The sequence below is a fragment of the Rana temporaria genome, chromosome 4, assembly GCF_905171775.1.
Source record: "Rana temporaria chromosome 4, aRanTem1.1, whole genome shotgun sequence".
Taxonomy (NCBI): Eukaryota; Metazoa; Chordata; class Amphibia; order Anura; family Ranidae; genus Rana; species Rana temporaria.
The window spans coordinates 262,626,741-262,653,266 of record NC_053492.1 but is presented as its reverse complement, the minus strand read 5'-3'; the positions used below and the strand labels follow the sequence as shown (position 1 = coordinate 262,653,266).

General features: G+C 41.2%; 1 protein-coding gene across 1 annotated transcript in view; it reads left to right on the top strand.

The window, feature by feature from the left end:
• The window catches only part of SNX3 (sorting nexin 3), a 41,087-nt gene that overhangs the window by 9,529 nt on the left and 5,032 nt on the right, over nucleotides 1–26,526 (top strand). Inside the window, exon 2 of the mRNA XM_040350204.1 lies at nucleotides 21,820–21,915. Within this exon, the coding sequence (XP_040206138.1) occupies nucleotides 21,820–21,915 (96 nt within the window). The remainder of the gene's footprint in view (nucleotides 1–21,819; nucleotides 21,916–26,526) is intronic.

Below are 26,526 nucleotides of genomic sequence, written 5' to 3'. Positions count from 1 at the left end.
TCCAGATCTGCGCAGTAATCAAGTGTTAAACAATGCCCGTCCTTTATTACAGGAAGCTCCTCCAGAGGTTAAAGACCAGTCCCTGCTCTTTCATTGTGTAGGGTGACTAGCCTTGTATCCTCTCTTGTAGTTTTCTTCGCAAAGCCTATAATGGGTGGATCTGCTGTATCCCACTGGTATCTCTGCTATCTGCACACGCTGTATGCAGCATGCGATCATCTAATTTTACGTGTGCACGTTTAGTGTTTCTATATTATACTTTGTGGCTATTGGCTCTTTTACCTCCACCATTGTGTCATGGTGCAGCAGTTTTAGGATATAAACAAATGTTGTTGTTGTGGGGTTTTTTTTTTTTTTTTTTTTCAAGCTGTCAAAAGTGATTTGGGTGCCCAGTCTCTTCTGCATGTTTGTGATGGAACCCAGCCCCCCGTATCCTGGGCTAACGTGCTGCTTGGGAGGTCCATCGATGTCAGGATGAGAAACTGTTTCCCAATCTCCCCTAGAAGCAGTGAACGCGGATTCCGAGCTGTCGGATCCTGGACATTGAGTAAAGTCAGTATTTAGCTGGGGGATGCCTCCATAAAGAGTTCCTGCCACCTCTCATATGGTATTACGAAGGGGATTTGATCAACCCCATGTAATAGCAATAAAGTTAAATTAAAAAAGTTATAAAAAATATTGTAGAAAATAATTTTGGGTCCCTGCATGCACGGAAATATAAAAAGCAGTACATAAAATATGATTGTGCGACACATATTAAGTATTGCCATGCATGCCATAGCAAGAGAAATATTTTTTAGGCCATCATCAATGATTAAAGGATATCTAAAATCCTTTAATCATTTAATATAAAAAAACGTTCACTTGAATTGTTTTAACATCAGCATTGAAATGGCAATACAAACAGTTCTTTTGTGACAATCCAATATAAACGGACTTGAAAAGTCTCCTTTTATGTTACACAAGTGCTGCCTATCTATTGGCCATTACCACTTGGGATCCGTTCCCTTCTGGCTGATCGGAGGGCAGTCGGTGTGAACAGACAGCCAGGCCATTTACATCCAACTGACCATAGAGCAGAGCAGGATGTATCTGTGTCTGCTCTGTATAAGCAAATTGGACACTGACCTGGCAACTCGGCGCAAGAACTGGTTCTGGCCTGTGTGAAAGGGGCATTATGTACTTTAGCAAATACTACATACAGTTCATACAGCACTCCCAGCGGGTACATGTATTAGTAAAGGAAAATGGTTCCTTTTGGACCTGCTAGGTCCAGACAAACTTCTTCAAAATTAATCAAACCTTAAGTTGGGCTGTAAGCACTTCATTTTTAACGACGGCGCTGAAGATGCTAAAATCGCTTCCAAATGGGAGCACCCAGCAGCAGTGTCAAGAGTTACCTTTTAAGATGTCTACCCAAGAAAGACTTTTACTGGTAAATAACTTGCAAGACATATACAAATAATCTGGGAAGAATTTTGTTGAACCAATTGGTCCAGTGACCATGTCTCTTGTAAAAAGCCATAGTGTATGATAACCGCTGCATCAGCTTTCCACTCTCCAGTTCTCTGGAAATTAGCAATAAAATTTTAATTTCCTGTGAGCATATCGGCACTAGTAACGTATTGCCCATTTCTATTTGTTCCATGGAAAATGGTAGAGAGAATCCTTTAGGTTTAGTCACATATAGGTGCAGCTCAAATATTTTTAATATCATCAAAGTGAATTTATTTCAGTAATTCAATTCAAAAAGTGAAACTCGTATATTATATAGTCATTACGCAGTTCTTTATTTCAAGCATTTCTTTCTTTACCTTTGATTATGGCTTACAGCCAGTGAAAACTGAAAATTAGAATATTGTGAAAAAGTTCAATATTGTAGACTCATGGTGTCACTCTAATCACTCAAAATTCCTATAAAGGTTTCCTGAGCCTGAGTTCGGTAGGTTACACAATTACAGGGAAGACGGCTGACTTGACCGTTGTTCAGAAGACAGTCATTGACACCCTCCAAGGAGGGCAAGTCACAAAGAAAAATACTAATAAAATATTCACTGAAAAAAAGAACTTGTGTTGCTTTTAGTAGTGCAAATGATCTTAACTAATGTGCACTGCTTGTTTCACAATAGGAAGTGAGGGAGTAAAACAGATTTGACAGCTCAGAGGACGTTACAAAAAAGCAAACGCAGCAAAACAATTTTCATGAAAGACAGATTACACCGCCATTAACCACTTAAGCCCCAGACCCAAGGTGTTTTTACAGTTCGGGACTGCGTCGCTTTAACAGACAATTGCGCGGTCGTGCGACGTGGCTCCCAAACAAAATTGGTGTCCTATTTTCCCCACAAATAGAGCTTTCTTTTGGTGGTATTTGATCACCTCTGCGGTTTTTTATTTTTAGCGCTATAAACAAAAATAGAGCGACAATTTTGAAAAAAAATCAATATTTTTTGCTATAATAAATATCCCCCAAAAACATATATAACAATTATTTTTTTCCTCAGTTTAGGCCGATACGTATTCTTCTACCTATTTTTGGTAAAAAAAATCGCAATAAGCGTTTATCGATTGGTTTGCGCAAAATTTATAGCGTTTACAAAATAGGGGATAGTTTTATAGCATTTTTATTATTATTATTTTTTTTTACTACTAATGGCGGCGATCAGCGATTTTTTTTCGTGACTGCGACATTATGGCGGACACTTCGGACAATTTTGACACATTTTTGGGACCATTGTCATTTTCACAGCAAAAAATGCATTTAAATTGCATTCTTTATTGTGAAAATGACAGTTGCAGTTTGGGAGTTAACCACAGGGGGCTCTGTAGGATTTAGTGTACACTTAAGTGTGTGTTTACAACTGTAGGGGGTGTGGCTGTAGGAATGACGTCATCGATCGAGTCTCCCCTATAAAGGGGATCACTCGATCGATGCAGCGCCATAGTGAAGCACGGGGAAGCCGTGTTTACATACGGCTCTCCCCGTTCTTCAGCTCCGGGGATCGATTGCGACGGAGCGGCTATAAACAAATAGTCGCGCCGTCGTCCCGGATCGCTCCCCGAGGGAACCCGACCGCCGCGTGTAGCGGGGGAGTCCCGATCGGACCCCCGACCCACGTCTAGGCAGGCACGTACAGGTACGTTGATGTGCCTGTCTGTGCCATTCTGCCGACGTATATCTACATGCGGCGGTCGGGAAGTGGTTAAATAATGGACGTGTGTGGATTATTTTTGGAGAATAAGGATGCCATTTATTGTTGCTTGAAGAGGCAAGATGGGGAAGACTAAGGTTATTTTGTTCATATGAGACCACCTGTGCATTCCAGATAAGTAAATACTTACATTAAGAAATAGACCTGACATTAAAATGGAGCTTTACTGCACCTGGGCACCACAAACCAAAAACACGAATTCATTTTTAATATTTAAAGCAAACTCATCTATCCATGTCTCTGTGCTTTTTTATTTTGTTGAGAAATCACTTTGAAAAACACCCCCCTAGCATTTCTGGCCATGGCCGTCTTGAGTAAGGGCAGATGATTCATGTAGCATTTACTTAGTTCAAGCATGCATGCAGGAGGGTGTGCTTGGCTGAGAAAACCTCTCCTCCCTTGTCCCATCGTGTAGACTCCTGGGTTTCTTAAGGTTGTAAAGACAAGGTGGCCACCCACTCCTTAAAGAGGAAGTAAATCCTGATGGGTTTTACATCCTCTTTAGCTTTCTGCTGCAGCATGCAAATGAAAAGCATAATGGCCTAGTATGCATCGCGTACTAGCCCATTATGTGCCACTTGCCTGCAAAATAATCCAGTGATGTCCCCAGAGTAGGCAGCGTCCATCTTCTGTCTTCTCTTCCTTCCCGGGACACGGACTCAGCGCTGCAATTCGCCAGAGCCGCATGACGTCACTCCCACGCATGGGAGCCACAATTCATGGCACAGGCTGGGGAAGAAACCACATTTAGTTTTAGTTTGTTCCTCGCACATGCACAGTGAAGAATTTTGGCGGACTACAAGTGAAATATCTCCTAAACAGCTCACGCTTAAGAGATATTTCCACTACCTCTAGGTAAGCCTTATTCTAGGCTTACCTATAGGTAGAAGTCTATACAAAGCCTCAACTGGCTATTCAGTCTGTTGAGGAGAGAAAAAAAAAAAGCAAAACGTGTGTGCAAAACACATCGGAAGACCGTGTGATCCTAGCCCAAAGGGGTGGGGGAAGCTGATTCAGTCCTCACATCTAAAGACTGGAAATCTTCAATATGGAAATTTTTGGCTTGGATATGATACAAGATGAACCAACTCCTCCACTGATGGAAGAGGGCACTTCCTTGAAATGCATCAACCTGGAAGACCAAATAATTCAGTGCAATGATTTTGACCTTTTGAAGGTTGCAAAGAAGCGATTGCTTGCAGATGTAAGTGCTTTTTACCTTTTGGTTATTAACCACTGGAAGATTTACCCCCTTCATGACCAGGCCATTTTTTGCAAAAACACCTTTTACTTTCTGCTATAAAACACATTCAGTAAAAAGAAAAAAAAAACAATGTAAAAAATCAAATTTCTTCATAAATTTAGGTCTGTTATATGCTACATGTTTTTGGTTAAAAACAAAAAAACAATAAGCGTATATTGATTGGGTGTGGTTCTCAATCCTGTGGTCAAGTACCCCCAACAGGACATGTTTGCAGGTTTTTCTTGCATCAGTGCTTTTAAATTGATCAATGGTATTGTGGACAGCTATTTTATCTTGGATTAATTCCCAAAACATGGCTTGTTGCGGGTACTTGAGGACAGGGTTGAGCATCATTGGTTTACGTAAAAAAAAAAAAAATTATAGTAATTTTATTTTATTGTTTATATACTAGATCAGGAATATGCAATTAGCGGACCTCCAGCTGTTGCAAAACTACAAGTCCCATCATGCTTCTGCCTCTGGGTGTCATGATTGTGGCTGTCAGAGTCTTGCTAAGCCTCATGGGACTTGTAGTTCTGCAACAGCTGGAGGTCCGCTAATTGCATATCCCTGTACTAGATCAATGTCTTGGAGTAGGACTGCGATATTGCGGCGGACAGTCTGACACTTTGTGGGAACCAGTGTCACTAATACAGTGATCAGTGCTAAAATGATGCACTGTCACCGTACTAATGACACTGGCTGGGAAGGGATTAAACATCTAGGGCCATCCAGGGTGGATATAAATGAATGAAAAAATAAATCAAATTTATTTAAATCAATGTGTTGTTTTTTTTTTTGTGTGTTTTTTTTCCAATTTTTTATTTATTTTTTGTTAAAAGCTTTTGGAGTAAAAATCTATCCAGATACTTTTTTTCTTTTTAAAATACATTAATAATTTAGTTCAGTATGAAATGGAGCTTGGTTATATAGCATTAGGCTGTATATTCTGCAATATTTCAATTTTTGGTAAACTTTCAATGAATCTCACACAATTTCACAGTAACCATGAGATAAACCGAAGTTCAGGAATATTTATCCTATTTTGCAAATCTATGTACTGTACACTACAAACTCTATGATTGATTTTGTTTGCAAATATGAAAGATTCCAACTACCAGCAAGAATAAGTACCTGTCATTTCAGATTCATCATGGCGGCACCTGCTAGCGGGCACCGACTTGCATTGTTGTGTCACTGCCGTATCACCAGCCATCCCATTAAAGTGAATGGGACTCTCTGTGATTCTACAGCTGGTCAGAGGAGGAGCCACTGCAGAACAGAGATGACAGTTGCCCTTTTAAAAATTATGATTGAAATCCAGTTGATTTAAATCGTGCCTTTTTTTTTTTTTTTATTGGTTATTTAAATCATGATTTTTAAATCAACTTAATTTAAATCAAATCCATCCTGGGGCCAACAAAGTTTTATTTTTTAATTTTTTTTGTATCAAAACCTTTTTATTCCGACATTTGCTCACATAATACATATAATCGGTACATTTGATCATATGGAACAATACAAATACAAAACAACTTAAGTCATATAAGTCATATATCCATATGATTTTGCCTTATTCGTAACAATTTACATACATCTGTATTTTTATTTCTTATGTTCTCCCAACCCCAAAACTACACCCAGTGCCTTTGTGTCATATATATATATATATATATATATATATATATATATATATATATATATATATATATATATATATAATCTCTCACGAGTCGTTCTGTCATCAATAAATTTCTCCCAAATCTGATTCTGCACCCTCCCCTCCATCGACCACACAGGGTCACTACATGCAAAATCTGTCCTTTTACCAATTGTAGTGACGCAAGGCTAATATCCCTCAGCCAGGGTTGCCATATAAAATCAAATCTACCCACTACCTACCTGCGGCTGTATACCAGCCATTCTCTAAGGATTAGGGAATTAACATAAGAGATCCATTGCTTCCCTGTAGGCACTTCAGGTGCCATCCAGTATCGTGCAATGAGCTTTCTAGCTAGATACATTAGTCTAGTTATCAAATAATACATTCCATTTGGGAACGTTTCAGCATCAATGGCCCCAAGCAAGTACACCAGTGCCCTATGCAAATAAATATTTGTGACAATTTATGAGACGCAGAAACCGATACCGCAGGGATAGATTCTAGCGCTATATCCCACTGATCCCCATCTAGGTCCCCTATGTCTTCTGCCCATTTACTACGACATCTAAAGCATTCCTCATATATTTTTGATATTGGTCCTCCCCGGACATTAGCCTCGAGGACTTCCATCAACAAAGGGTTACCTGTTTGCCTAGCCAGTGTGTTTGTGTACACAACAGTGTGTTGATTTCAGTATGGGAAAATATTGATTCTAGTCCCTACTTTGCACAGGCTCGGTTCCTCAAATTACAGCAGAAGCAACCTCCCCGGAAGCGCGTGCGCCCCCTGCAGGTGGAAGTGCAGGATCACGTATATATACACGTGATCCTGCCTACAGCTGCTGCCCTTTAGCAGTAAAAGTACTATAGGGTGGTCAGCAAGTGGTTAAAGCGATAACCGATCCTGTTCCCTTAATCACCTTCCACCCTCCATATGACATCCTTGACTTTGTGCAGGGATATCTGAATGATGCCTGCAGCTACTGGGAAGCTGAGATTGTGTGTGTGTGTGTGTGTGTGTGTGTGTGTGTGTGTGTGTGTGTGTGTGTGTTTTTTTTTTTTGTTGCAGTCTTCCGAGCCTAGAGGTGAGATGTAAGGTCTTATTGACCCCATATCTCACTGTAAAGAGGACAGATCATGCCATATTCCTATTACAAGGGGTGTTTACATATCTTATAATAGGAATAAAAGTGATCCAAATTTTTTTTATATATGTGTCAAACTAAAAATAAAGTAAAATTGACAAAATCCGCAGCCCTGCTCTGTCTCCTCTCTGCTCCTGTGTCCTTCTCCTTCCTGCCTGTCTGCAACGGTCAGCCGGGCAGAGGTGGCACCTGAGCACCAGGAGCCAATGTTATTGGTACAGCTAAGCATATTTATTAGATAGCACAGGGGCATGTGTTGTAATAGAGGGGATAGGAGCATGTTATAGAAGTGACTTAACAACCACTTTAAGCTTTAAGTGCATATACAGGTGAAACTCAAAACAAATTGAATATCGTGCAAATGTTCATTTATTTCACTAATGCAACTTAAAAGGTGAAACTAATATATGAGATAGATTTATTGCATGCAAAGCAAGATAGATCAAGCCGTGATTTGTCATTATTGTTATGATTATGGCTTACAGCTCATGAAAACCCCAAATCCACAGTCTCAGAAAATTTGAATATTGTGAAAAGGTGCAATATTCTAGGCTCAAAGTGTCCCACTCTAATTAGCTAATTAAGCCATAACACCTTCAAAGGGTTCCTGAGCCCTTAAATGGCCTCTCAGTCTGGTTCAGTAGGAATCACAATCATGGGAAAGACTGCCGACCTGACAGTTGTGCAGAAAACTATCATTGACACCCTCCATAAGTAGGGGAAGGCTCAAAAGGTAATTGCAAAAGAAGTAGGATGTTCCCAAAGTGCTGTATCAAAGCACATTAATAGAAAGTTATGTGGAAGGGAAAAGTGTGGAAGAAAAATGTGCACAAGCAGCAGGGATGACCGCAGCCTGGAGAGGATTGTCAGGAAAAGGCCATTCAAAAGTGTTGGACTTTCACAAGGAGTGGACTGAGGCTGGAATTAGAGCATCAAGAGCCTGCACATGGGCTTCAAATGTTGTATTTCTCTTGTCAAGTCACTCCTGTCCTGAACAACAAACAACGTCAGAAGCATCTCACCTGGGCTAAAGAAACACAGACCTGGTCTGGTGCTCAGTGGTCCAAAGTCCTCTTTTCTGATGAGAGCAAATTTTGCATCTCATTTGGAAACCAAGGAGCCGGAGTATGGAGGAAGAATGGAGAGGCACACAGTGCAAGATGCTTGAAGTCCAGTGTGAAGTTTCCACAGTCTGTGGTGATTTAGGGAGCCATGTCATCTGCTGATGTTGGTCCACTGTGCTTCATTAAGTCCAGGGTCAACGCAGCTGTCTACCAGGAGATTTTGGAGCACTTCACGCTTCCTTCCCCAGATGAGCTCTATGGGGATGCAGACTTAATTTTCCAGCAGGACTTGGCACCTGCCCACACTGCCAAAAGCACCAAAACCTGGTTCGTGGGATTACTATGCTTGATTGGCCAGCAAACTCGCCTGACTTGACCGCCATAGGGAATCTATGAGGCATTGCCAAGAGAAAGATGACATGAGACTGAACAATGCAGAAGAGCTGAAGGGCCGCTATTGAAGCATCCTGGTCTTCCATAACACCTCAGGCTGATGGCTCCCAGGCCACGCTGCATTGAGGGAGTAATTGCTGCAAAAGGGGCCCAAATCAAGTACTGAGTACATATGCATGCTTATACTTTTCAGAGGTCCGATATTGTTCTATTTACTATCCTTGTTTTATTGATTGCATGTAATATTCTAATTTTCTGAGATTGTGGATTTGGGGTTTTCATGAGCTGTAAGCCATAATCATCACAATTATGACAAATCACGGCTTGAACTATCTCATATGTCAACTTTTGCATTAGTGAAATAAATTAACTTTTGCACGATATTCATATTTTTTGAGTTTCACCTGTACTTGTGTGTGCTCTTGTGAGCAGCAAATGGTTTTGGAGTACTAGTGAAAATATTTGCCATTTTTATTTGCTGGAGTTTGACAACCAATGGGCCTTAAACAAATCAGCTGGTACCCAACTACATTTTTTTTCTTTCCCTTTTTTTTATTGGTGTGATTGAAGGCGCAGCTTCTCTAGTTCTTTAAAAGTGCCTCCTGGCTCCAAGGTTCAAGTGACTTGTTCTAGATTGTGAATGAAATTGACTTGGTTGATAGCCTATTTTGGCACTTTGTGTGAAATGCACAGCAAGTCTTGTGTGTTGGTTCTATTTGTTCTGGATTAGGGCATTGCATGATCCGGTGTTTTCCTTGCAGTGCATTTTCAATGAGTGCTGCTAGGAGGTTGTGCAGCTGTAACACTGTGTGCTTCTTGCTTCATATATTCCACCTCCTTCTGTTTGTTTTCCCAAGCTCACTTCTGATGCTCACAGCATTGAGATGCCCTTTTGAAAGTTAATTGGATATTAACATAAGCAATAAACAGTAAGCCAAAGTGAATAGATTCTTTTTAAACTTTCAAACAACTATTTTAATGGAAATGTAAACCCAGCTGTATCAAGGCTACCTTGGCCTACTTGAAATGGCAGCATAAAAGTAGGCTCCATGGCAACAAGGCAGCTTTATGTTTATGTCTATGACTAGTAAAGCAGGATGAAAGAAGTCCCGCAGTATTATTCATTATGTTCATTGGCTTCTAAAAAGCATCTAGCGACAACATAAAGTGGTACTTGACTCTCTTCTAATTTCCAGTGTCTTTACTCTGTTTTCCTGAGGTTGAAGAGGGTGGGAGGGTAGGATTTGGGGGAAATGTAATTTGCAGCGACTTCCTGCAAATTAAAAATATCATTCAAATCCGTATTAGTAGATGTCTGTCGTATATGCACTGTTATGTCTTTATGAATTTGCAGGTACATATTTTAAATTTAAAATCAAGCCGCAGACTCTTTGTGGATTTAGATGGTGAGTTGATTGTGCATCTAAGCAAAACAAAGAATGCCCTAACAAGATGTTTTATGAAGAGGGCTTCAGAAAAGAGCTCAGATACCAAATAGCTGTGTAATCCTTGCTTCATTGTTCTTGGGCAGTTGTTTCCCACAGTCTCATATTTTTTACCCAGTTCTAAAGCATTCTACAAGTATAGGTCCTCAACTCCCACCATTTTCCTCAATGGACAGTTTGAAACGTGAGGCTCACAGTTACATTTAAAGTGAACCTGACCTGGCCTAAGAGGTTTCTTGGGTAACAAGGCTTAGGTGCATGCCTTGTGGTACCTATAATAGTTTAAAACCGATTCCTGTAAAGCCCTCTTGGTTTCTACGCCCAGACTATGCATCGAGTCTTAACATCTGCCCAAGCTGAATCAAGTCTTTCCCCTTCGTGTCTTGGTTTTTATGAGGAAGTGGGTTGATCTCAACCTTGGCAGAAGTTGATGATCTTGATACAGCCTTGGTCTAAAATCAGTAGGTCTCCACAGGGGAACAGGAATCTAGTTGAACACTAAGGCTTCCTGTACATGGTTATCACACTCAGAAACAAGTAATGTGAAGCAGGCTTTAGGCTAGGTTTACACATGTGCAGTTTCCCTGTGGCTGCATTGCTCATGCACACCAGCCCATTCGTTTGTATGCAGTGGAAACATAGAAAAAGTTCCTGCACCTTCTCCGAAAATGTGACTGCAGTCAAACCACATGGCAAAGTGTGGTTTCCAATATGGGGAAACCACACTGCATTTTTTAGTGCGTGGTGGTGCAATTAGGAATAATTGTAAACCGCCCCCCCATCCCCATGCAGCAAGTTTGTTTTTTTGTGAACCTAGCCTTAGGCCATGTCCATTTTATTTTAAGTGTCGGCTCTTCATATCCTTGGCAACTAATCTTATTCTTGTATTTATCCCGAACCTAGGGAAATCTACTGGGCAACTAAAACTCTTCATTTATTTAAATGTTTAGTCATGCATATCTTATAAAATTTGGTTTTTACAGGCTGTCTTGCAGGGTACAGGGGCTTCTTGAATACCACCATACTTTTTTTTGCAAAGCAGTGGCTTTGCGGTTTGACCTCCAATTGGGGCTTATAGAGCTCTGATTAGTAGTGTCCCCACCTTTTTTATTTACTTAACCACACTTTTTATTTTATGTTTTCTTTGCGGGGGGGGGGGGGGGGGGTCTTTCCCTCTGTAAAACGAGGCCCCGGCATTCTGGCAGGGGAAATGGGATTGCTACTTATGGCTGCATATGACCAGAAGGTCTTGGGCACTGTCATACCCGAGGCCAGTCTCGGGATCCAGGGAAATAATGCCACGAACTCTGACATCCCGCCACTTACTGACATTAACTCTGACAGAAACAAACACACTGACATCTACATTGACACAGAAACTGACTGAATTATATCAAGCCCTGAACTATTTAATCTTTAAAGGGGTTGTAAAGGAAAAAAATAAATAATGTCCTTATTTCTTCTGAGAAATGCTCACTTCCTGTTCTTCTGTCTGTAACTCACCACCGTAATGCAAGGCTTTCTCCCTGGTGTGGATAAAGCCTCCTGAGGGGGGCGAGCAGGAGTGTCGGGACGCCCATTAACACACAGCTCCTTTCCCCATCTGCAAAGTAGAGAGTGTCCTGACTTGCCTGCTCGCCCCCTCCTCCCTCAAGAGCCTTTCGCCACACCAGGAAGAAATCGCTGATCGCCGGCATTACTAGTAAAAAAAAAATATATTAATAAAAATACCCCCTATTTTGTAAACGCTATAACTTTTGCGCAAACCAATCAATAAACGCTTATTGCGATTTTTTTTTTTTTTTTTTTTTTTTTTTTTTTTTTACGAAAAATATGTAGATAGAAGAATACGAATTGGCCTAAACTGAGGAAAAAAAAGTTTTTTATATTTTTGGGGGATATTTATTATAGCAAAAAGTAAAAAATATAATTTTTTTTCAAAATTGTTGCTCTATTTTTGTTTAGTGCAAAAACTAAAAACCACAGAGGTGATCAAATGCCACTAAAAGAAAGCTCTATTTGTGGGGAAAAAAGGACGCTAATTTTGTTTGGGAGCCACGTCGCACGACCGCAATTGTCAGTTAAAGCGACGCAGTGCTGAATCGCAAAAAGTGCTCTGGTCTTTGACCAGCAATATGGTCCGGGGGTTAAGTGATTAAAAGCACTTTAAAGCGGTATTAAACCCCAAAACAATTATATTTCAGCTTACCAGTTCTTAGTTATACGGATGATACAAACTATTTAACACTGACAATGGGCTTACAATGATCATCTATTTATGTAAATAACCTTTTATCCCAACTCAGAACAGTATGATTTTTGGAAAAAGTTCCTGTACTACTTTAGTGCGATCCCAGTGTGATTTAGTTCCCATAAAATCGGCAAATTTTATCAAAGTTTGCTTTTATTAATTTTTTTTAGAAAGGCATAAAAATAATTATAAAATATTTTTTACAAACTCTTATTGCAAAGACCATAAAAATTAGTCCAATAGCTGATCATGAAGTGTTGGGTCATAATAGACCGTTGATCTCACAATACATAAATAAAAGCCTGTGACACAGGCATGTCCACACCGCCTTTGGACTGGCGCGCTCTCTCTGTCACAGGCGCTGGTCAGGATGCGGGACTGTGTTTGACCGTGAGTGGAGGCATTTCAAATGTAAGCTTTTACAGTGGGCTATCCCCCACTCTGTGATCTGCCCTCCTCTTCCTCCATGCTTTTTCCCTGGGCAAACGGCTCCGATTCAACCCTACCTGCAGACGATGCTCACCAGCCATCATTTTCCACTCAGAAAATTTGAGTGCTGCACTCTATTGTCAAAAGTATTGGGATGTCTGCCTTTTACACGCACATAAACTGGGATGCTATTAAAGTTATTGTCCTTAGGGTTCAATATTGAGTTGGTCTCCCTTTGCTGCTAGAACAGCTTCAACTCTTCTGGGAAGATCATCTGCAAGGTTTAGGAGTGTGTCTTTGGGAATGTTTGACCATTCTTCCAAAAGTGCATTTGTGAGGTCAGGCACTGATGTTGGATGAAAAGGTCTGGCTCGCAAGTCTCCGCTCTAATTCATCCCAAAGGTATTCTATCAGGTTGAGTTCAGGACTCTGTGCAGGTCAACTACCATGAGAATAACTGTGTAGCCCTGGGAGTTGTGTAAATCCACAATAAAATCAATAGACAAGTGGGTTCAATCTCCACTGGGTATTGATTAGAAGGTGCCGTGACTGTGTTTTTTGTTTTTTTCCCCTGAGTACACAGGACAAGTGGTTACATCAGTGCGGAGACTAGGCCACCCGAATTGAGACATAGACCATCTGAATTGGTTTTTCGCTGGGTCCTCCACTACTTTAGCGCTCTTTCACATGGGCGGACCGTATGAACATCCGCTGACACCCGATCTCACCCGGTTCTGCAATCCTCGGATTCTGCAGACGGAGGAAAACCCTATTTTTCCATTCGTCATCAATGGGTGAGAGTGGAGATCTGACAGGGCGGTCCCTGCACAGTGTGTGGGGACCGCCCTGTCATCAACAAAGCGATCCCCGCTGAGCAAGCGGAGGTTCACGGGGTGGATCATCACGGATCCGTCCCGTGTGAAAAAGGCCTTAGGAGAATGATGGGTCTGGAGCAAAGCAGTGCAGAGATTCTCAAGAACAAAGCTGCAGTCAGATTTTCTATGAGGAGAATGGATCTGAGAGGCAAAAACTCTCACCCTAAGGTGAAGTGAAACTAGTGCGACTTGTGACCAAACTGTGGTTCAATCTCTCCTAAAGGCCCTCTCTTTGGCAGAGAGATGTGTGAAGCCCAGCTGCATGGGTTCTACTTCACGAATGGAGGCATGTGAGGTGAGGGAGGCATGGGTGGGAATGTAAAGCTCGGAGCCAAACATACAGGAGGCTTCCGCAAGTACTTCTTAACCACTTGCCTACTTGGCGAGTTCTGACATTTCTCTCCTACATGTAAAAATCATAATTTGTTATTGTGTGTGTGTGTGTGTGTGTGTGTGTGTGTGTGTGTATATATGTGCTTTTTAGTAGAGACCCTAGAGCATTAAATGGCGTTTTTTTTTTTTATCTTGCACGGTATTTGCGCAGCATTTTTCGAACTTGATTTGTTTTAGTTTTTTGAAGAAAAAAAAGTTTCATGCATTAAAAAAAAGAATCCAGTAAAGTTAGCCCATTTTTTATTAATTTTTTGCATAATTTGAAAGATGTTAAGCTAAGTAAGAGCACGTGGGGACAGGGGTGCTTTAAAAAAAAAAAATGTATTTGTTTTATTTTTGTAGTTTTTGATTTCCCTTTTTCTTTTCACTTTTTTTATTCGTTTTTATTTCATCCCTTGTAATAGGAATAGTGCGTGACAGGTTCTCTTTACAGTGATATCTGGGGTCAATAAGTCCCCAGCTCTTGCCTTCTAACCTGGGAAGCCTGAAAAAAAAAAATTCAAATTATCCTGGCTTCTCAGCCAGGGCGGCTGCTTTTTTTTTTTCAAATGCAGGGGCTAGGCGTGAGGTCATAACATCGGGCCCGGCCTCCAAACGATCATAGAGGGATATGGGGGGCCATCTGGCCTGACGGAAATCTCTATGGTCGATCACAGCCGGGAGAAGCACCGGAGGGCGGCAGGAGCGGAGGACGTCCCCTTCCTCTGCCTGTAAGAACGATCAAGCGATTGAACAGCCGCTATAATTGTTCTTACGGTGAAGGGAATTGCTGGCTGTAATCCAAGATATCTGAATGATGCCTGTAACTGCAGGCATCATTCAGATATTACTGCTCAAAGTCCATGATATCATATGATGTTGGGCAGATGGGAAGCGGTTAAAGGAAGTCTGTTATCCATAGGCTTGGCAAACCAAATCCATTCCTCAAGGCTCCCAGGTATATCCTGAGCTGCAATTGTATCTTTAATGTTCTCACAAAGGCAATAGGAAAAGGCGGCCACGAGAGCCCCATTGTTCCTTCCAACCTCTGCTGCCAGAGTACAGAATTCAATAGCATAGTAAGTTCTCGTACTCTGTTTAATAGTCATGAGGCTTTTGGCAGCAGAGGTGGTGCAAGTAGCAATATCGAATACCCTTTTAAAGGATTCCACAAACGAGGGAATTCTGGTCAACAACTTTTTGTGTCTCCCAAGGTGGGTTTGTCGGGAAGCAAAGAAATTATGAAGCCTACTTTGCGTCTTTCAGTCATTCCTCTTACAGTGGTAGTGTTAGCGGCGGCTGCCTGAACAGAGACGGGAGCAGCAGCAAGGATGGCTTGCAACACTGGTACTGGAGCAGCTGGAGTGGGAGGATCCATATGAGCAGTTTGCATCAGGAGTGTTTGTAATGCTATGGAAAAAATATTACAACTAGGTGGATTACCTGCATCTTCTGAAATTATTGCCCTTGTGTAATGTCAGGAGCCATAAACCAAACGAAGACCAAGTGCAGTTAAAATCGCACCTTTAAAGAAATTACAAAAATAACACATTTCAGGAAGGTAGTCAAAAACCGAAGCCAGGGTTAGTATGCCAGAAAAAAAATCAGGAATCGACGTGAAATCAGCCTGGGCACCGTCATACACAGGAATGAATGCCCTTAGAGATCATAGCCCACGCAAGGGCAAGGAGGAAATGAGCTTAGCTGTAGTTTGACTTCAATTTGTTAGTGCGTCAAACTTTACTAGTATATTTATCAGGAACCAAAAACCAGACAGACAGAAAATGCAGTTAAAATAACTTTTTTTTTTTCTTGTGAAAAAAAATAACGCCTTTTTATTGAAATAGCGAAAATGGCACAGTTCATGAACGTAGTCAAAAACAGAAGCCAGGGTTAGGATGCCAGAGCGGGTAATAAGATGAGCTGAGTCAGGAAACCAGAAGGAATACACTTAGACCCCTTTCACACTGAAGCGTTTTTACAGCGTTTTTGGCGTTAAAAATAGCGCTATTAAAACGCTCATAAAATGCGCTCCATGCATTTAAATGGACCCTTTCACACTGAATCCTGCAAGCAGCATCTGTGGAGCAGCTTTTGGGCGCTGAAAAAAAACACTCCAAAAACGCCCCTCTCTATTGAAATGAATTGAAAGCACTGTAAAAACGCCTTACCCTTTCACACTGAGGCACTGCTAAAACGCTAGGGTCTTAGCGGTACATTACCAGCACCTTGGGATTGCAGATGAGGCTTCGCTCGAAAAACGCCCCAGTGTGAAAGGGGCCTTAGAGATTATAGACCATACAAGAGCATGGAGGAAAATTAGCTAAGCTGTTTAAATAGCAAAAAGGGGCTGACTGTAGGCTGGACTAATGAGGCAGGTTAATGGTAACCAGGTGAGTCTCTGTGGTAACAAAAGTGGCTGGTAATCGACCGCTAAGCAGCTTCTGAGCACTGAAAGAAAAGAGCTGCTCATAAGTAGCAGGAGCCAGCCCTGATGCCTCCACTGCCGGCCGAAAGCAACGTGCTGATTAACTTTTGCTGCAGCCGTGAAGCATAGCATCTTGACAAGTGTACAGCCGTGAACTGCTGAACTTTTAGTCTTCAGACGCAGGGGGCGTTAATCGTGCCGAAACCATCTGGTTTTCCCGCCCCCTGATCTTGTGAATGAGCCCCAAGTGGTAGCATTCTTGGCTCCCAAAGGTTTTAAAAGTTCTCAACATTTTTTAATGTTTTAAAAATTTGAATATAAGCAAAACAGCCAACTTTGTTTTAAAAACGCTTTATAGTAAAGAAGAGGTTATGTTGTTGAGCACAAATCATAATAAAATATGCAGTGACTGGAAAGTTTAAACTGTGTGAGAGCAAAACCTACCTGTTCCATATTTCAGTTTTTTATCCATGTATCCCGGGACTGCATCAGTCTATCCTACTTCGTAATGTCCGTACTTTGGTGATTTGATTCCTGCTTTTGGTGCAGGAGTGGTATCTCCAAAAACTTCCACTACAGACTTCTTTCTTTTGCCTTCAATAGTCTGAAAAGCCAAGAAGTTTTTTAAAGCTACTAATCCTGTTCAACCTACTTTTAGAAATTTGAATGTTATTGGTTAAATGGGAAGCAAGATGGAGAAAGTTGCATAGCACAGGATTCAGGAAGAATACTCCGTAACCCAGTGACGTGCAATCTGGATTCTGGCTACAGTGGATTACACAAAACTCAGATGAGGATGGTGAACGTTCTGCTTTTAGCACTCCTGCATTGTTTGCTGTTTAGCATTAGTAAATCGATTTGCTTCATCTTGTTGCCTATGGAATTGTTATTTTAAGACCTAATCTAATCGACATCCTGAGACTTTCCTGTCTCTATAGTTTGTACTTTACTGGTATGACGTTTGAAAAAGTGAAAGTGGGGAATTTCCAGGGTTTTAATGGTTTTGTGAAGGAAAAAAAAAATGTAAAACTGCAATTCACTTTAGACATATGCAGGGATTGTATGTTTGTGTGTGCTTTTTTTTTTTTTTTTTTTCTGCTTTTGTTTCACGCCCATCATTATGTCAAAAGTTCAGAATGAGGAAAATGCATGGTAAAATGAGATGAATTGGCACTTCTACTCCTTGTATTGTATATGTAAACTTGATCTGTTATTTCAGAGATTAACTTTATAGACTTCCTTACTCAGTGTATGAAAATTCTTCTAAACTGCCTTCCCAAACTTGATCTTTACAGGGTCACTAGAAGAGAGCAGCTAATCCCCTTTTGTAAAGTAATTTGAGAGGAGGGACTTTGAAATGCAAAATATCACCTGCAGAAAACGCTAAGCTGTAAAGACTTCTATCTTCTCTACTTTTCTCTGACACCAAACATGTTGAGTTGAAGTCGGGTAAAAAGCCAGCTGATACCGTTCTTAATACCTGATTTTACTATTTTGCCCTCTTCATGACTACTTTACTCTTCTTGCCTAGTGAATAAAGGAAAAACACACAGCCTTGTTTTGTCTAAAGAATACCGTTCACAGAAAGTAAATGGCAGCATTCACTCGTGCCAAATTATTCTCGCATAAAAAATAAATACAAATCTTTCATTAGACTGTAAGGTAAATTAAAACGTGCTCCTTCTCTTCTGATTGGGTACATTTGTTTGATGCCAGGATAATGCTAAAATGCATAGGCTGACCAGTACTTTAGCACTACTAAAATCATAGTAGTACTCTGACTTTGAATCTGTGGCTCTCCTGTTATGAGAACCACTAGTTCTTGTAGGAAAGTTTTATTGGTTACATAGGGGTTAAATAACAGACAATAAAATGCGGTAAATAGGTTTTAAAAGTGCAATTCACTGAGACTTTTGCGTTTTAAAAAAACAAATACAGTATTTGAGCTGTAATAACCATTTTTTTTCATGCAGTAATTTACTGCATTGAGATGGTTGCTAAGGATCGGGCCGTGAAGATGGGTCCCCCCGTTGTCAGCTGAATGTAAAAAAAAAAAATGACGGCAATTAAAAAATAATGGAGAAAAAAAACAGTGTGGGGTTCCATGCAAGTGAATAAAGATGGTACGAGAAATTGTGTCCATCATATGCAGCCTGCCTGTGTCTGTGAATGCAGCCTCGTTGGTGCCCGTCATGCAGCCTAACAGTGCCCGGGGAGGGAGGAGAGGAGTAGGTGGGAGGACTGGGGTAAGCCAGAATGACCCCCCCCCCAAGGGGCGGGGCCTCACCCCATTTTCAGCTCCATTTATAAGCATTAATTTCCCCTCCGCAATGTGCCTTTTTTTTTTTTCTCTCGCGCATCCCTACTAATAAAGGAATTGTCAAAATTGTTTGTACTTTCTGTATTCACTTCTACACATTTTTGGTGAATGGGTAAGCATACTCATTCTCTTGGGGGGGGGGGGGGGGGGGCCTTGTTCAAAGGGGGCTTTCAAATTCCAATAATCCCCCTGCCCGCAGACCCTCACAGCCCAGGGTTGTGGGAAAGAGGCCCTTTTGGGGTGGGGCAGGGCAAAGCAACCCCCCCCTCCCTGTGTTGAGGGCATGTGGCTTGGTATGGTTCAGCAACCGTGTGGGTTTTTCTTCATTTTTGATTTCCGGCTTTTTTTTTTTTCTGCCAGTAAATACCTTATACAGCCCACTTCCTGTTTCCTGACTGGTAAAAATCCTAGGCGTATGACATCATGCACAGCTCGCTCTCACTCCATGAGAGTTTGCCAGGAAGGGAGGAGGGATGAGTCATAAGAGCCAATGAGGGCTGCAGAGCTGGAGGTGTGCGTCTGTGTAAATCCTTTAAGTGAACAGGCAGTAGCTTCAGTCACAGTATATATAAAATAATATGCAAAGTGGTTTAAGGGAAGCTTCAGAATGGCCAAGATGTTTTATTACAAATATATGTTCCTCTTTAACCGGTTAAAGTGGAGGTTCACCCAAAAAATACATTTTTAACATTACATTCAGCCGAGTTGTCCTAATGACAATCGGCTGTTTTTTTTTTTTTTCGTACATACCGAGTATCTCCGCCGCTTCTGGGTCTGTCTTCTGCCGGACTGGGCGTTCCTATCTGATTGACAGGCTTCCGACCGTCGCATACTGCGCGTCACGATTTGCTGAAAGAAGCCGAACGTCGGTGCGCAGGCGCCGTATAGAGCCGCACCGACGTTCGGCTTCTTTCAGCAACTCGTGACGCGCTGTATGCAACGGTCGGTGGCCTGTCAATCGGATAGGAATGCCCAGTCCTGAAGACGACATACCCAGAAGCGGCGGTGAAAGTCGGTATGTATGGGGAAAAAAAATAAAAAAAACAGCCGATTGTCATTAGGACAACTCGGCTGAATGTAATGTTAAAAATTTATTTTTGGGTGAACCCCCGCTTTAAGCACTTTGCCCCTTTTTGCGTTTTGGCACTGCGTCGCTTTAACTGACAATTGCGCGGTCGTGCGACGTGGCTCCCAAACAAAATTGGCGTCCTTTTTTTTTCCCCACAAATAGAGCTTTCTTTTGGTGGTATTTGATCACCTCTGCGTTTTATTTTTTGCGCTATAAACAAAAATAAAAACGAAAATTTTGAAAAAATTCTATATTTTTTACTTTTTGCTATAATCAATATCCCCAAAAAAGATATAAAAAAAAATTATATAAAATTTCCTCAGTTTAGGCCGATACGTATATATATTTTTGGTAAAAAAAATCGCAATAAGCGTTTATCGATTTGGTTTGCGCAAAATTTATAGCGTTTACAAAATAGGGCATAGTTTTATGGCATTTTTATTTATTTTTCTCGTGACTGTGACATTATGGCGGACACATCGGACACTTTTGACACATTTTTGGGACCATTGTCATTTTCACAGTGAAAAGTACTGTGAAAATTGACAATGGCAGTTTGGGGGTTAACCACTAGGGGGCGCTGTAGGGGTTAAGTGTGACCTCATCTCAATCGTACCACCTTTCAAGTCCCAGCAGTGTGAAAGGGGCCTCTGTCCTGGGAACCAGCTGACATAGTAAGGAGAGGGAGCTGCAGTGACATAGTAAGGAGAGGGAGCTGCAGTGAAGGACTGGAAATGCTAGTGATTTGACCATCTCAAACTGTCCATAGGACTTCAACTAAAATAGCAGCCAGCAGCACAAGCGGCCCTTCTCATTAAATCTAAATGCTATCCCTTTTGCTGATTTCAGAAAAAAAATTAAATAAAAAAAAATGGGTTTCAATTCCCTCAGAAAATGTTTGGTCCAGATTAGTCTGCAAATGTTCATCAGTAATTTCCATAAAGTGGAAAAATTGGTTCATTCACTTAGTGCAATATGGGAGGCAGTTCTTAACAGTTAATTAGAGCCAGTATTAGTACATTATTTTTATTAAATTTTTTTAAATCCCTATCCCATCATTCTTTAGCTCCCACTGCTGTTTTTCACACGTCTTGTGCCGCTGTGCAATTAGGCTCTAATATAGTGTTGTCTATTATCGGGGCCCCTGGTAAGCCAGTACAACTGGCCCTGTTGGCTCGTTCAATCTGAACAGGAAATAAAAGAATGCAGAATAAGTTTCCCCAACCTTCCCCTGGCCTGCAAATTGCCTTCCTTGGCACAGTGATTCATTTCCCTTCGCTCATAGCGCTCTGCTCTGTTCCCCATTCGACCTGAGACTGGAGAAGTGAGGCGAACGCCGAGGAAGGAACATTATGGCATTGGCATGTGCCACTGTTAAGTCACTGATCGCCACCATTACTAGTAAAAATAAATAAAAAAATGCATAGAAGTCCCATTGTTTGTAGATGCTATAGATAAATATTGCGTGAAGACAAACCTGCACTTTGTTTCAAGGAGGGGTCTTGTAAAGGGTCAGGGTTGGGGCCGAAGGGGGCCCTGTTGGGTAGCCTGTACAGGGCCCCATGATTTTTATCAGCGGCCCTGTCGACAATGGTGGTAACTTACTGACCGAAAGAGAGATTGATGACTGAGCCGTCTGCTACTACGCTTTTATTGCTCAGTTAACTGTTTCTGCCTGGATTAAGCTGTACTGTCGGAGTGCAGTGGAGGTTCAAGAGCTGTTAATGCCTACCTGGATTACAAAACTATCTTTACAGAATTATAAATTCGCTAGCAGGTATGGAGTTTACATACGTGTTTTTTAACTGTTTTATTTGTGTTTAAATGCTGCTTATAGGTAGTAATAAGTATTAATGTTTACAATATATTGCTTGAAAAAATGTATCGACATCTCACGTTTTGATTTTGCAGACAAACCTCCCAATTTTCAAGTTGAAAGAATCTAGTGTCCGCAGAAGATACAGTGACTTTGAATGGCTAAGGAGTGAGCTTGAAAGAGAAAGCAAGGTAAGTCATTTGGAGCTTATTTAAAGTAGTTGTAAACCCTTTCATATACCCGGTGAAGTGAATAGCTTCAGGTGATAGAGATGAAACAAATCCTCATAAGTTCTTATTTCTTTATCCTGCAGTGTTTTCTTCCCTACATCCCTTCAATAGTGCAGATTTGTAATGAAATCCTTCTGCACCTGTGAAGAGCAGAGCGTAGGGGGTGGAGAGCTGCAGTTAGTGTGAGAGAGCTGATTGGAGAAAAGGGACCCCCCCTTCTCTCCACACTGCACAGGAACAAAGGAAGAATACAGAGCTGTGTGCCTCCCCCATCACAAATTTATCTTGTGGTGGTAAAACTTCTTAGCAAGTGACACATGCTGAGGAATGAAGCCCCATAGAGAAACAACACTTATAGCTGTAGTGTTTACTTGTCTATCGCCAAAGCTCTATGTGCTTTGTTCAGATTTCATGACTGAGGTTTACCCTCCATTACCAGGCCATTTTTTTGCGATACAGCACTGCGGATTTATAACTGACAATTGCGCGGTCGTACGATGCTGTACCTGAAAAAAATGATTACAGCTTTCTTTTGGTGGTATTTTAACACCTAGTTTTTATTTTTTAACCAAAAAAATCGACCATTTTGAAAAAAATGTATTTAACTTTTTGCTACAAAACATATCCAATAAAAAAAATTAATCTAATTTCTTCATCAATTTGGGCCAATATGTAGTCAGCTACATATATTTGGTAAACAAAATCACAATAAGGGTATATTGTTTTAGATTTACTAGTAATGGCATTGATTAGCGACTTTTAGTGGGACTGCGACATTGCGGTGGACAAATCGCACACCAAGTGACACTTTTCGGGACCAGATACACCAATACAGTGATCAGTGCTTAAAAATATGCACTGTCAGGACACTAATGACACTGGCAGTGAAGAGGGTAACATCAGAGGTGATCAAAGGGTTAAATGTATGCCTAAGGAGTAATTTCTAAGTGTATGCAGGGTACTTTAACTGTGGAAAGACATAGATCCCGTGTTCCTGCTTAGCAGAAGCACAGGATCTCTGTCTTCACTACTAACAGAACGACGATCTGCCTTGTTCACATAGGCAGACCACTGTTCTGCCTCTGTCAGGAACGATTGGCAGGTCCGCTGGACCCGCTAATTGACTCCTGCTGTGTCCAGTTACAGCAGGGTCGCTGGTGACGCATGCGTGCTGCAGCCCCGAAGTACAAAATCACGAACATGTACGTAATTTTGCGCAGTGCAGCTGCCGCCCCGCAGTAAACGTACGTGGGTCGGCAAGAAGTTAAAGTAACAACCCTGGTAATGCTATTAAGGTGACTTGTGAAGATTCTGTTTGAGCGCACTTTATTCCAAATCCGTGCCATTATCTTAAACATAATGCTAAGCCGCATATTTTAATATATCTTCACAGCTTTAATATATCAATCTAGAAAAATCTTTGTTTTAAACATTGCAGTTTATTTCTTAAAAGATTTAATTTACATCCATAAATCCAAGGCCCCATATAACATGTGCAGCCATTCATAACTATATTTTCCTTCATCTGTAGATATGTAATGTTTTTGTATCTTATCTTGGCAGCCTCATTTACTCAGATATACAACATAATACAATAAATTTGTTCATAAATTTAGCTATACAAAGTGTGACAATTTATTGTAGCACTATGGTGGTGAATCCAGCAGCAATTTGTACTTGAGTGTTCGCTGACATGTTCTAACATACACTCTCCTAGTTGATTCAGTCTTTACAGGGTAGTAGAAGAAATAATGTGTGTGTATGCGCTGTTGTTGGAAAATGAGACCGTATGATGATGGTAATCTGGAGCAATGGTTTAACATTACATTTTGCATTAAAATTGGCAAAAGTGTGAATGAAACTTTAGCTCTGTTACAACAGGCTTATGGTGAACATCCCATGAAGAAATCAAGTGTTTTTGAGTGGCAGTTTAAGGAGGGGTGTGAAGGGGGACTGTGACGAGGCAAGAAGTGGGCAGCCAAAAATGCAAATGTGGACAGAGTACGAATCTCTAAGCTCAGATGAAAGTTTAAGTTTGCAATTGATGGCAAAAGAACTGAACATTACCAGGGAAACAGTGCAGCAGATTTGGGAATGAGAAAGTTTTCTACAAAGATGGAAAGAACATGTATGCACGAGTTTTAGTAAAACTCCCCCAGTGTGTCTTGCTAAATAGTGGAGAATCAATCGCCAGAGTGAAATATGTGACCAGATTATTAGCTTGTCTAAAAAGAGATGGTTCTTTATAGATTACATTGATTAGTATAGTGTGGTAATGTTGAAAAATTTGGAGTTGTGACAGTGAGAGGTGGGCGAGTCCAGCAGCTGGGCTCCACATTTCTTGGACTGGTGCCCGTCTGTTTACAGGTAGACCCTTTTTAGTTTGAGTTTTGTTGGTTTTATGTTTACTTTACTTTACCTTACCTTACCATGTTAAACCCATTCTAAAAAAAAAAACACCCTCGACCCCAAAGACCCAAACCATCATCGACCCATAACAGGCCTAAATGTTTTCTCCAAGGTAATAGAGAAAGCAGTATTGCAACACCATTTAGACACCCACAAACTACTGAACCCACTTCAATCGGGTTTGCACTTCTCAAAATATGGGATGACGCTCTTGAAGCAGCAGACGAAGGAGAATCTTGTCTTCTGATACTGTTGGACCTGAGTGCAGCTTTTGATACGGTAGACCACAAATTGTTGCTGACTCGCCTAGCAGAAGTAGCTAGAGTGGCAGACTCGGATCTACCCTGGTTCTCCTCCTTTCTGGAAAACTGATCACAGATGGTGAAATTAGGTCCTTTCACTTCTGGAAAACGTACCGTGTCATGCGGAGTCCCTCAAGGGTCGCCCGTACTATTTAATATTTATCTCCGCCCTCTCCTCGAAATCATCAGTAACCAGAATTTACTCTTCCATTTCTATGTGGGTGACACCCAACTCTACTTTCGTATCAGCAGCAAAAAGGATTATTATCTTGGACTAGAGAAATGCCTCACTCTGATAGAGCACTGGATGACGGAGAGTTACCTTAAACTCAATGGATCAAAAACATAACTACTTCTGTTCCACGCTAACCGTAAGAGACTTGCTACAACAACATGGACGCCCCCGCCCATTTTGGGACAAACCATCACCCCTTGCCCCAAAGTCAAAAGCCTCGGAGTCACATTTGACTCCATGTCAATGATGCTCCAAATAGGTTTAGTAGTCAGAGGATCTCACCATCTGCTGCGCCTGCTACTTAGACTCATTCCCTTCATCCCAAAAGAAGACACAGCAGTCGTGGTGGGAACAATAATCAACTCCAGGCTCGACTATGCAAACGCCCTTTACCTCGGACTCCCAAAATACCAGGTTGCTCGTCTTCAAGTCGTCCAGAATACGGCGGCACGACTTGTAACAGGAAAAAAAAACCTGGGAATCGATCACTCCCTCTCTCAAGTCCTTCCACTGGTTGCCCGTAAAAGATCAAATCATGTTGAAGGCGCTTATTTATGTGATAAATTAAAATGCCACAACCCCCAACCGCGTTCTCCGATCTATTAACCAAAATTGACTTCAAATACCCAAGACCCGCTACAAGTCCAAAGGAGAACATAGATTTGGAAAGCATTACCAACCAATATCCGAACAAGAAAATAGAAGTAAATGGATACCAAGCGCCTTGAGGCGATTCAGGTCGCATGTGTCGTTTTTCTTTCACTCATTCACTCACCGTGTGGTGTGTGTGCTTAATATCCAAATGGATTTGATAAAATAAGGCTACCTTGATTTTTCACCTTGTGCTAGGAAAGAAATAACAAGTGTTTGCATTAAATGAGGGGACTAAAAAAACTCTGGCTCCTTATCCAAAGGGTATACATCTGAGCATTATGGTACTGTAACCTGCATGACTTTCTACTTGTTGCTAAATTCCTCTTGAATATATATATTTTGTGTTAATTCACTAAACCAATTTTTATATTATTTCACTGTTGCTATTTTACGGTATTAAATTTCAACATTACACGACTTTTGGAATATAACCGCATGTGTTGCACAAGATCATGTCCCTGTTGCATGTTGGGTCAGGGGGTTGGACAAAATTATGGAAATACCAGGTAATAGAATTGTTGCAGAATATGGTCTTTTTGTGCACATGAGCTTAGGAAAACTAAGATTGAGCTCTGCAGTCACTTTTGCAGCAGTTTATTTTTTATTTAGGGTGACAATCCTGCGCAATATCCTTTTTTATCTCTTTTGGTCAGTTGACCATGTCAACCATGCTTATCGTACAATGTTTTCCCGGAAACTGTATATGCACTCATAACCATTGATACTGTACCTCGCGACACCGCAAATGAATTGTCAACTTCACTCAGAGGCACCAGCTAACACGGGCACCAACATTTTCCCCTTTTTTGAAACTCAATAAGCTCTGGCATGACTGTTGCTATCGGCACACGCAGTGAATGACAAAAGTGAGGCTTCCCACCTGTTAGCTAGGTGTCTCATCACACAGCGGAAGCAAATCCTATAGTGTTTCTATATTTTTGTCTAACCCCCGTATAAGATCTCATTTACATG